The 12,928-nt window shown below is 41.1% G+C and overlaps 1 protein-coding gene across 1 annotated transcript; it reads left to right on the forward strand.

The window, feature by feature from the left end:
- The first annotated feature begins 7,788 nt into the window (after positions 1-7,788).
- Positions 7,789-12,470, forward strand: LOC149826605 (tetraspanin-3-like). Its single transcript, XM_090020078.1, has 2 exons — positions 7,789-8,474; positions 12,036-12,470. The coding sequence occupies exons 1-2, from the start codon at positions 7,965-7,967 to the stop codon at positions 12,402-12,404; spliced, it is 879 nt and encodes a 292-aa protein (XP_089876204.1). The 5' UTR covers positions 7,789-7,964; the 3' UTR covers positions 12,405-12,470.
- Positions 12,471-12,928: the final 458 nt, after the last annotated feature.

Genomic DNA, 12,928 nt, shown 5'->3' on the forward strand with positions numbered 1-12,928 from the left:
TCAATAGAAAAACAACACATAACTTATTACAACTTTCAAGCAATATTCAACGAGAAACACAAACCACATATGATAAAAATAACAAAAATGAAAGACAAGTGAACCAGGAAATATGATATCCAGATAACGATGACAATGAATGTCATTGGAAAGCATCCGACACCAGAAAAAATTCTCTCGAAACAACAACCAACACAAATCAAGAAGCTTACATGGCAACCTCTAGGTCGATCTTCTCAAAGATCACCTTCCACACCAAAAATGAGATTCGGTTCCTCTTTCACCAAAAACATTTTCTCACCCAACCAAGAGTTTCTAGCCACCAAACAAACTTTTCTGAAATCTCAAAGAAGCCTCTTTCACCTTGGTCGACCTCCCCTTTATAAAAGCCTTGGAGCTTGGGGAAGAGCCACCATGAAGGAGGAATGGCCTTCCCAAGTCAAGCCCCAAAAATTGAATTTAATTAGACTATTTTTTGCCAAGGGTCATTAAGTGACCAACAGCCATATTGACTTTTACTAGTCAAGGCTGAATTTGAAAAAAGGACTAAAATGATCCATTCCCAAGTGGCGCCAACTAGGGTCGCTTGGCAACGGATTTCTATCCAGATCCAAATATACAACGAACTGGATCCTGCACAACAACGCACTAGAAAAAGCAATTATAAAAAAATAAAAACTACCCACGTTCCCCATACACCCTCTAGTGCCACAAAAGAATCCTACGGGGTACCGGAACTATTCAAATCCGTAGAATCTGGCTCATAAAAAAATAAAAAATAAAAAGATTACAAATAAAAAAATATATTTAACATGATTCCTCACATGCTAAAATGGAATCGAATAATAAAAATACAATATCTGAGAAAGATGTAAAATGTCTAAGATATTGTAGCACGATAATCAAAATGGGTCTAGGTTGGTAGATATCCAATTGGACCCTGATAGTCCTGCATGATTGGATCTGCCCTGGATCGCATCCTAGATTGGATCTTGGAAATTAGATTTGGATCCAATTCATCTTCAAAGCTCAGATCTTCAAGATGTTCTGCATCATTATGTGATCTTGGATAATGCACTTCCTCACAAAGATTTATCATCCCAACAAGTTTCCAGATCTTGGACAATGCACCTCTTAATAGAGATTTATCGTCTTAATCAGTTAGAAGCATTCCTCAATGGTTATATTGTTATACATGCATAAACACAATAAATCCTCTACCACAAAAACATGTAGGATGGAGTCGCTCTAAGGTACCCCACACTACACTTATGTGGAAAAGAGGTAAAAAGCTCAAAAAAAAAAATGGTGGATGTGGGAAAGAGAGAGCCAAAGAATGACTCTTCTCCACTTTTTGAGAGGTATTTATAGGCATTTTTAGGGCTATGTGAGATATGTGGTTGTACACGCAAGAGGAGAGATGAAGGGTTGTGGTAGAGTCCAACCCTCTACTCCAAAAATGTTTTCCCATGTTGACTTCTTCTTTCTAAGGCATATAAGAAATTTCACAAGAATGGTATGCTATTACAAGGCTTTACTACATGCTTTGCTCCTTTTGAAAGATGGAGATCCTCTCTTGGGATACTATGTGAGGAGGCTCCTTGGGTCTCACCCCTCACACGCTTCCCAAGGAGGGTCTCTAGCCAAAATTGCCTTCCTATGGTTGGCTTAGTTGGTTTCATTCCAACTAAGTCTAACTAACTCTCATATTATATTGTTTAATATAATTATTTTTATTAAAAATAAATATTTATTTCATTGATTCTTATTTTAGAACTCTCTAATTAGGTAATTTTCATATTGGATCCAACTCCAATTAGGTCTGATCCAATCCAAGCTTACTCTATTTATTTACTACTTAGTATATATTTTCATCAACCATAGTTTTGCTTAATGTATCTAGTTTATGCTTTTCTGTCAAAGTAATTAACCATTAGTCACAGCAAAATGCAGATTTTCTCTGGTTGGCTAATTGATTATCTTTCTTATGGTGATTATTATTGTTATTATTATCTTTTTAGTTATAAATCAAAAAAATAATTGTCATAATACTTAAGAAAAACCCTCATAAATCCATCACACCTACAGACCAAATTGGATAGGTGAAATGAAATTTCATCATATTGAATACAAAAAGTAAGAGTAAGACAGAATATATGGAATGCCGGTTTAGTAAGCAACGTAGTGATGGGAGTGTAGTGAAGCTTGGTGAGCAAGAAATATTGGTGGATGATTGTTTCAAATATTTGGGATCTATCATTCAAAAGTATGGAGAAATTGATGGAGATGTAAATCATAGGATAAAGGTTGGGTGGATGAAATGGAAAAGTGCAACTGGAGTGTTGTGCGATCGTAGAATGCCATTGCGGTTGAAGGGAAAGTTTTATAGGGCGACTATTAGGCCCGCTTTACTATATGGTACAGAATGTTGGGCTGCCAAGAGACATCATATTCAAAAAATGAGTGTAGCTGAGATATGTATGCTTAGATGGATGTGTGGAAATACAATAAAAGATAAGATTCGAAACGAGGAGATACGTAAGAAGGTAGGCATTGCACCCATTAAAAATAAGATGAGAGAGAATCGTTTACGGTGGTTTGGACATATTCGACGAAGGCCTAATGATGCTCCAGTTAGAAGGATGGAGAAATGGAAAACTATATTAGTTAAAAGAGGTCGGGGTAGGCCTAGGAAGACTTGGATGAAGATGATAGGAAAGGATATGAATGCTTTGAAGCTCACCGTAGACATGGCATTGGATAGAAATGATTCGAGGAGAAGGATTCATGTGGAAGACCCAGAATGATTTTCTTTTTTGGTTCATATTGCTGACCCCAATTGTTTTGGGATGAAGGCGTAGTTGTTGTTGAATACAAAAAGTCTTGCTTATATTATTGATTTTTTTGTGGGTCTTACATGTTTGGATTGGGGATGGAGAACATGAAATGTGGATCAAGGCAGGGATGAAGGTTAAAATCAAAAACCCGTGCAGGGATGAACTTACACTTTCCTCTACCCCACCTCGCCCCCACCTCGCTCTATCCTCGATCCCCGTTAGTAAAATGCTCAAATACTCTTTAGGGATGGCAGTGGAGAGAAAAAAAATGGGGTCTCGCTCGGCCTCGCCCCATTTGCAACGAGGATGGAGGATATGAAACAAGGATGAAGGTTAAAATCGAAACTCGTGCAGGGATGAAAGCAAGGATGGAGGGCAGAATTTTGAGATGGGGCGGAGGTAGAGACCTTGTCCCCCGTCCCCGCCCGATCCATTGCCATCCCTACACAAAACCCACCCCTATGTCAGTCTCACTTGTACTGAGATACAGTACAGTGGAGGTGGGTTTTGCGGTTGTAAATGCTGGTTGTGCTTATAAGGATTCGCTGAGTGAGTCCATAATCCAACTCAACCTATCGGCACTCCTACCAAAATATGCACCCTCAAATCTTATTTATTCACGTCCCATTCACCTTGACCAACAACACATTTTCCCCTGCATCCCATAGCACCAAATTGGATTACAATCCAGCATTCAAACAAATCTTGAAAAGCGTAAAAGTCGGATACATATTCACCAGTACGTACACGAAAAGTTTGTTTACAAAATAAAAAACATGTTTTGTTTTGTTTTTTTTTTAATTGTACAACTTTAATAAATGTGGGTCTGACTAAAATGAATCAAATACCATTTATATGTAATAGCGTTAGATTATCCGTTAGATTCAGAATCCGTTTCAGATGTAAAACTACATAATAATCAGATCAAACTGAATGGATTTAGATTCGGTCGAATAACAGACCCAAATCTGAATTATCTGATTCGTTGACATTTCCGCGTGATACTTTATGTTGCTATTGTACGAAGCTCCCTGGATGGGTGGGGTGCAACCTGGAGTCGTGCAGTTCATTGATCCATCTCGTGGAAGTCGGTCATGTCACACCGACCCTGAAAGTCATGCATGTGGATGTGTCACGCTTTGCTCATTTCTATCGAAAACGACGGGCGACCGAAAGCATATTTTATTTTCTTTCACCCCAAATCAAAACTTTGCCTAGAAGAAACAACAAAACTCGGATAAAAAGTGCCATACAATACATTCAAATTGTTTCAAATCATTCACATCAATGTAATACATTTCAATACATTCAAATAATTCAAATCAAGTATTGCAATATATTGCAATCATGTGTTTAGCTGTCCTTTAAGACATATACAATCGTTGCAATCTAGGAGTGATAGGAAAGTAGCAGAGCGACTTGTACGAAACTTCTTTTGATCTCGTGCTACCATTGCCTCTTATCTTTGGCTTGAATCGAGGATGCCCACATGACGGGCATGATATATTGTTTTCCTGATCCTTGAAATACAACATGCAATGATTTGGACAAGCATCTATCTTTTTAGGTGATGTCTAACACCATGAGGTTCTATAAATCGATTGTTCTTACAAATCTTGCAGGGACACCTAATCTGACCTGTAGGATCCACTGTACTGACACTTGCTGTTGTAAATTCAATAAAACTTTCAACACCATCCATGTATTCATGCGATATCTCATTGTCAACTATCATATGATACATTCAGTCACGATTTGCAGTCATTTTGTCGTATGATGCTACAAATAGTATCCTAACCAGTTAAAAGAGAATCATCAGAATGTTATGATGAAGAAAATATCAAATTTATCATGCAATATATGATGCCATACAATCACAAGAATTATGATGCGTGCATTGATAACTTAATATTTTCATGTGCAAACTATTCATAAAATGATACATTCACTTAAAGCATGCTTTCATTATACAATTTCACATGTAAGTAATAAATAAATTGAAAGTAACTACATGCAAGCATGGATACAATCACATTCAACATTGCAATACATCAAAAACATTCATATCAAAAAAATATCAAACATGTATCTACAGCAAACACACTCCAATATCCTGCTAACTACTACCATGCCTAGCATGGAATCCGTACTCCAAAAATAAGAACACTTCTATTCTCATACATTTAAATCATGCTCAGTATGATCTCCAAACTCCAACAAAACAGTCCTAGATATCAACAACTAAGTGAGTGTGTGAATAGTAAAGTGTTGCATCCAATAAATTAAATAACATGTGATGCGCTTGCATCACGTACTCACCACGAGTATTCACCCAATTTGCATTGATTTTGTAAGTTACTTACCACGGGTGGCGGGGCACAAGCGGGATCCGTTGAGAAATCTGCAAAAGACAATGTGTTAAAATGAAGTCACTCTCTGCCGAAATGAAAAAATCTTGCATTGCCTTTTATCTAAAAAATACGACCCTTCCAGAAGTCGGGCTTTGGTGCACGTATTAGCTCTAGCTTTACTAGAGTTATCCGAGTAGCAGGAACCATCAAACAAACTATAATGGATTTAATGAGTCATTCGCAGTTTCACAGAACAATGCAGTGTAGCCTGCCAAACCGTATGTCAAGCCCTCTGGCAAGATGCACAAGGAACCTTGCAGTTGAGCTGTCAGCAGCGAGTAGGGACACAATTCCACTACGACAAAGGGAAAGCAAACACAGAGATCCCAAAAAGCACACGTCGTGCACACGAGCATGAGCACGATGGAGGCGTTGAGAAGCCAAGCACCTAAGCACCTAGTGGCAAATTAAGGGGGCGACCCTCTGCCGGAAAACCAGGGGGGCGACCCCCCTGCCTGAAAAAACAAAGAGGCAGGGGGCGCCCCCATGCCGGAAAAGTAGGGGGGTGACCCCCTGCCGGAAAAGAAGGGGTGCGACCCCCCTGCCGGAAATGCAAGGAGGCGACCCCCCTGCCGAAAAAACCAAAGAGGCAGGGGGCGCCCCCCATCCGGAAAGGCATTGGGGCGCCCCCCTGCGGGAAAAGAAGGGGGGCGACCCCCTGCCGAAAAAACCAAAGAGGTAGGGGGCGCCCCCCATCCGGAAAGGCATTGGGGCGCCCCCCTGTCGGAAAAGGAGGGGGGCGACCCCCTGCCGAAAAAGCAGGGGGGCGACCCCCCTACCGGAAACGCAGGAGGGTGACCCGCTTGCCGAAAAAACCAAAGAGGCAGGGGGCGCTCCCTTGCCGGAAAAGAAGCGGGGCGACCCCCTGCCGAAAAACCAGGGGGGCGACCCCCTGTCGGAAGAGCAGGGGGCGACCCCCTGTCGGAAAAAGCGAATTTAATATCGATTACCTGAGCATCGTCGGGCGTCTAACAGGGAGCGTCGACCGACGAGCGGCGGGCGGTGGGGGCCTGGGAGAGGCCGACGGGCGGGATAGGGCAGCGGGCGGGAGCAGCGAAACAGGAAAGAGAAAGAGGGCTCTGATTAGGGATTGACGCGACATTTAGCAACGGATTTAGCGACAACCTAATTTCGTCGCAAAGCCATCATAAATCTACATAACTAGTTAGCGACGGAAATATTTCATCGTTAACTGCGTCGCTAGATAGCGACGAAAGACTGTCCCTTGCCAAATACGTCGCTAAATGACGCAGTTATTACGACAAACCTTTTGTCGCTAATTGGCGACGGATTGTATGACGGAAGATATTCTGTTGCTATTTTCGTAAATATTATGGATTTTAGCGACGGATTTGTTTCTCTCATTAATCCATCGCTAATTAGCGACGGAATAATTCCGTCGCAAACGTTCATCGCTAATTCCCTATTTTCTTGTAGTGGGTCTGTTAGTAAAATGCTAAAATACTCTTTAGGGATGGCAGTGGAGAGAGAAAAAATGGGGTCTCGCCCGACCTCGCCCTATTTGCAACGAGGATGGAGGATATGAAACGGGGATGAAGGTTAAAATCAAAACTCGTGCAGGGATGAAAGCAAGGATGGAGGGCAGAATTTTGAGATGGGGCGGAGGTAGAGACCTTGTCCCCCTTCCCTGCCCGATCCACTGCCATCCCTACGCAAAACCCACCCCTATGTGAGTCTCACTTGTAGTGAGCTACATTAAGGTGGAGGTGGGTTTTGCGGTTGTAAACGCTGGTTGAGATTATAAGGATTCGCTGAGTGAGTCCATAATCCAACTCAACCTATCGGCACTCCTACCAAAATATGCACCCTCAAATCTTATTTATTCACGTCCCATTCACCTTGACCAACAGCACATTTTCCCCTGCATCCCAGGGCACCAAATTGGATTACAATCCAACATTCAAACAAATCTTGAAAAGCCTAAAAGTCGGATACATATTGACCAGTACGTACACGAAAAGTTTGTTTACAAAATAAAAAACATGTTTTGTTTTTTTTTGTTTTTTTTTAATTGTACAACTTTAATAAATGTGGGTCTGACTAAAACGAATCAAATACCATTTATATGTAATAGCGTTAGATTATCCGTTAGATTCGGAATCAGTTTCAGATGTAAAACTACATAATAATCGGATCGAACTGAATGGATTTAGATTCGGTCGAATTATAACAGACCCAAATCTGAATTATCTGATTCGTTGACATCTCCACCTGATACTCTATGCTGCTGCTGTACGAAGCTCCCTGGATGGGTGGGGTGCGACCTGCAGTCGTGCAGTTCATCGATCCATCTCGTGGAAGTCGGTCTCGTCACACCGACCCTGAATGTCATGCATGTGGATGTGGCACGCTTTGCTCATTTCTGTCGAAAACGACGGGCGACCGAAAGCATAATTTATTTTCTTTAAACCCAAATCAAAACTTCGCCTAGAAGTAGAAGAAACGACAAAACTCGCCCCCCGTCAGCTTTTAGCATTGAAGCCAGAGGGGAGCGCGCGAAATCACATAGGGCAATACCGTCACTCCCATCTCCTTCGCTGCTCCCCACTCCAAGTAAACTAGTAAAGTAAGCCTCCCGCCCCGTCTTCACACCGACCTCCATCCGCAAATCCAGGATCTTCCCAAAGCGCAAATATCCTTGACCACCACCACTCTCCGCAGAAACAAAACCCTAACAGAGGACGTAAGAAGGAAGATGCTGAGAGCGAGCAACTCGTTGATCGGGGCGATCAACTTCCTGACGTTCCTGATATCGCTGCCGATCCTGGGCGGAGGGATATGGCTGAGCACGCGGGCGAACGTCACCGACTGCCTGAGGTTCCTCCAGTGGCCGATCATCATCATCGGAGTGGCCATCATGGTGGTGTCGCTAGCGGGATTCGCGGGGGCCTGCTACGGAATCTCCTGGCTGCTCCGACTCTACCTCACCGCCATGTTCTTCATCGTCGTTGCCCTCATCGGCTTCACCGTCTTCGCCTTCTCCGTCACTGCCCGGGGATCTGGCCACCCCATCCTCAACCGCAACCACCTGGAGTACCGGCTCCAGGACTATTCCGGCTGGCTCAAGGACCGAGTCTCCAACCAAAACTACTGGGTCAAGATCGTCTCCTGCATCCAGCAGGCCGGTGTCTGCCAGAAGATAGCTCCCGGCGGCATCCCCGAATCGGCAGATGCCTTCTACACCCGATCCCTCAGCCCCATCGAGGTTAGTGCTTGCTTTAATTTCCTCTTGATTTATTTAATTTCAATAAATAGCTTTTCCTTTTTTTTTTCTAGTTTCTCGTTGTGTGTGTGTGTTTGTTCTTCATTTCTCGTGTTCCCCCCTGTCACAAGGATACCACAATTCACTCTCGTGTCGTGTCCTCTTATGTACTGTTCCTAATGAAAATTTTCTACAAAAATATCGCGTCTGGTATGCTTCCTTACTTGATCCAGTCGGCTGACCCAAGACGGACCCTTTGTTGTTCCGATTGTTAAATAAATTTACCAAACTGAGTCTGGATTCTTGGTCAAAGACGATACTGTGCTTTTCTTTCCTCGGGGAGGCGTGAGGATTCGCTTGGGACAAGGGACAGCGACTGTAATTAACTACGGTAGGCAGAGCCAGCACCGCTAAGTTTCTAATCCTTAAAACTGTTTTTCTGAGTAAAAAAATAAATTTATTACGTACCTAAAATGGATGATCATCAGATATCAGATAGATAGATGTAAGGATCTAATAAGAAGCTGGAAACCGACCTTATGGAATGAAAAAGGCCAATAATAAAAATGAGGGTCGTGTCCATACTCATAAACGGACCCATTTGGAGCAGTCCTTGTCCCACGTTAACCAAGTTGCGGTTCGTATTCTCTAGACCACAATAATATTCCATTAAATGAAAAGGCAATGAGATTATCACAATATTGTTGTCACTATCGGCTATCGGCCATCGGCCCTGTATCTTTTGGCCATATATATTCAGGTCAATCGGGTTCGATACCGATATACTCAAGTGAATCGGCCAAAAAATATTATGTGTCAATTAGAACGTGACACGTGTTAAAGTTATTAAAATCATATTAAAAAATAATTTTAAGTATTTTTTTATATTTATAATAGGTGGCAATCAATTATTCCACGAGTGATTGGTGGTCCCACCGTGCAAGAGATTCATTTTGTTATTTAGGACAACCTTTTGCCCCTTATTCCAAATATTCGACATATGTTTTTCAAATTTCACATATGAACCAACCTTTTCTTGGAAACTGCCAAAGAGGGACCTCATGTCAACCGTCCATCGTTTTGGGAAAGTCGTGAATTCTTTTTGGTTTCTTGTTCCTTGAAAACTGAAAAGTACTCATTCATCCTCGTAAAAAAAAAAAAGTAAACAGACTTTTAACTTTAAACTCTTAATGATGAAGGTCACTATTGTAATTTGAAGTTAAAAAAAGATAATAAGAAATGCAGTCCCTGGTTTGACAGTTTTCAGGAAAAGTTTGGCTCATATTTGAAATCAACGGCAAAATGTTGTCCCCTATATGAAATTTTCTCTTTTATTTCGAGCCTCTTAACTTCTCTTGATACCTGACAGCTGCCTGTACGTGTGCCACCTCATCTGCACATTCACGAAAGGAAAAGAAGAGGAAAATGCCTTCATCTCTCGATTATGAACACTGAAAAAAGATATAAAATCCCATAATTTTTTTCCGAGCTAAGATTGATGAATAATAGTCCCATGTTTTTTTGAAAAGAGGCATCAGTGAGACCCAAAGTTTAATTTGATGGCTAAACATTCATCCGTAATTGTTGCGCCTAATTTAGTAATTTTGTTACATGTAGCTGGCTCACGGTTATACTAAGTTACTCCAACAGAGATCTTCATTTGACAATTTGTTGTGAATGTTGTTTTTTATAATAAACATCAAGTACATTTGAAATATCAGACAAGAAGTGGGACGTTAAATGAAAATTTTGTTAAAAAAGAAAAAGAAAAACGTCATTGGACTTATGTCATATCGTGCACCTGTTTCACACTTAATTTAACAAAAGAGAAAACGAGACGAAATGCTCTCCTTCAGGGACTCTTGTGAGACGTTGGCTGTTTAGAAGGGACCGTCACTTGTTTATACGGGCCATAATTAATTCATTATAAGTTGTTTAAGGTGAAGGCTCGTATAAAGTAATTTTACATGGTTGATCTCATATGATAATGTGTAGATATCTTATGTGCTCTTATATATCATAGGTTAAATTGGAAAGAAGGCTATATGATGGTAATAATTTAAAAGTTGTAATAATTATGATTGTTTTATTTTGCCTTGTCATCAAGAAAGAAAAGTATTCGGTAGGTTTAGAGAATAATGAAAGGTCCTCTATAGAGGCTTTAGAAGATCTAACCCATCAAGAATGAATTTCGGTATGCTTTCGCATTATATTTTATTTATTTATTTTTTATCTTTTCAATGATTTAACATAAACAAATTTGAAGATCAAAAAATATGATTTTTCCTAATCCTATTTCCCTAATCCAAATATTTCAACACCACTATCTTCATCCATTGAAGATAGATGTTGCATTGAATTGCTACTTAAAATTAAGATGAGCCCTTCATCTACAACCTGGTTTCTGCACCCATCCCCCCTTACCGTCATTCCTATTCCAAGATCTCATTGATGCAAGTTGTTTTGATCAAATCTGACCCCACAAATGGGTTTTGAAACAACAGAACCAACTGGAAGACAATAGTCGTAGGGAAGGGTAACTAAATGTCTTACCCCATTATAACAGTGCTATCCATGTCCCTGAGGAGCTGGTATACTTAGATATAAGCTCTCTAGCTCTTAGTTAGCTAGTCTTGCGTAGATACCTAGGGGTCACATCCCCAACGATATTTCTATCCCTTATCCCCTCCACAGTCTCTCGCCCTAACGAGCTTGAGGGATGCTTACATTATAACTCATCCTTTATCTCTTTCCCTAATGGGCTAGAGGGAATGTTTGCCTTATTAGTTTAATATGTATCGCTTCCTCACTTTAGTTGGCTTGCTTGCTTGCTTGCTTTGCTTCCCTAAGTGCACCTCTTGAAGGACGAAGCCTGGATTCAGAGCCCCTAAAGGTGAGAGCGAGCAGAGTGAGGCCACGGCGAGCCCGGTAAGGTGAGTCACTCAAGCGTTCTTTCCCTTCAGTCAGTCAATCATGCCAGCCTTCCCTGTCAATTGGCTCTTCGATCGTGTTCTTCAATGAGAAAACATTATCTTTTAAATAATAATATTTTTCGTGTTTTTTAAGCCATGGATTTTTTAATCACCAAAAAATCTTTCACACTTATCATATTCCAGATTCAAGTGTCAATCTTCGCTAAATGGGCACTGTAGATCGCATGTACGGGCTGCAATTTTGATCTAAATAACTTGCATAAATGAGATCCCAGGGATGAATACAAGGGATGGCACCACTGCAGTGGTCGCCCACCTGGCCAACAGGGTGGTTGTGACAGTGCTGAGATGAAGGCGCTGGATCAAACCCCATTGGTGCACGGATGTGTCCATAGCTTTCAGAGGTGCGCCACATAAGGCAGAGTGGTCATGGGGCCCAACCCGGGCTTTTCCTCTGTGAAGTTTCTCGTCATAAAAAAAATATAATAGGGGGATGACCGGAACCCAATAGGTTAATCTCTGTACAGAGACACATCTGCATAAATGAAAGCTCTATACAGCAGATCAGGGAACCAAAAATCGAAATGCCTTAAAGGCCTGTTTTGTCCTAACAGTTGATTACTTTATGCAGTCGGGCTGTTGTAAGCCACCAGCTATTTGCGGATTCACTTACGTGAACGAGAGGACATGGGTGCCAATCCCAGGTACGGTGATGACCGACGCAGATTGCCTGAGGTGGAGCAATGATCAGGATCAGCTCTGCTATAGGTGTGATTCGTGCAAGGCTGGGGTCCTGGCCAACCTGAAGAAGGATTGGAGGAAGGTCTCATTTATCAACGTGATAATGCTGATTGTAATGGTGATCCTCTACGTGATCGGGTGTGCTGCATTCCGGAACAGCAAGAGAAACGATAACAATGAGGCCTACGGAAGAAACAGGATGGAAAAGGCAGAACCCAGCAAATTCAACTTTCATATAAATTTTGGTGCAATGATATAGCGTCTTTTTTTCTTTTTTTGATGTTTTTTGTTTTTTAAGGAGTGCAATGATATAATATTGCTTAAAGTTTTTTTTTTATTTCCTTGTCTTTTCATGTTTTTTTTTTCTCTTGAAAACAGCTTGTGTAAAGTCCAAAGGATTGGTTTGATGATATTGCTTTTGTATGTCTTTAAAAGAGAAATCTCAGCACATTCAAACAATCTACGTCCACGATGAAACAATTCTCTCTCTTCACACACACGAGATGAGTGTACTCAACCCACGATTTTCCCATAGGGCTTATCCAATAACGAATAATTTAATTATAGGTCTTTCAGATATTCTTCTAGGGTGTTGTGTGTTCTCCCTGAAACACAAATTTGGAGGAATATCTTGGGACCCGCAATAATTCATATTTCAATATTGCCTACAATGACTTTATAATAAAATAACATATAAAAAAGGTAGATATGCTTTAGACGGAAATGTCCTTGCGTAAGATAGATATGCGTTGGGCGAAAATATCTTCCCGCTCCCCGTATATA

Source organism: Nuphar pumila, chromosome 10 (assembly GCF_984573655.1).
Source record: "Nuphar pumila chromosome 10, dmNupPumi1.hap1.1, whole genome shotgun sequence".
NCBI lineage: Eukaryota > Viridiplantae > Streptophyta > Magnoliopsida > Nymphaeales > Nymphaeaceae > Nuphar > Nuphar pumila.

Excerpts from the sequence above, each read along its gene's own strand:
- LOC149826605 (XM_090020078.1), top strand. The coding sequence starts at position 7,965 with ATGCTGAGAGCGAGCAACTCGTTGATCGGGGCGATCAACTTCCTGACG. Across the intron at positions 8,475-12,035 it reads GATCCCTCAGCCCCATCGAG|TCGGGCTGTTGTAAGCCACC; the intron begins GTTAGTGCTTGC and ends TACTTTATGCAG.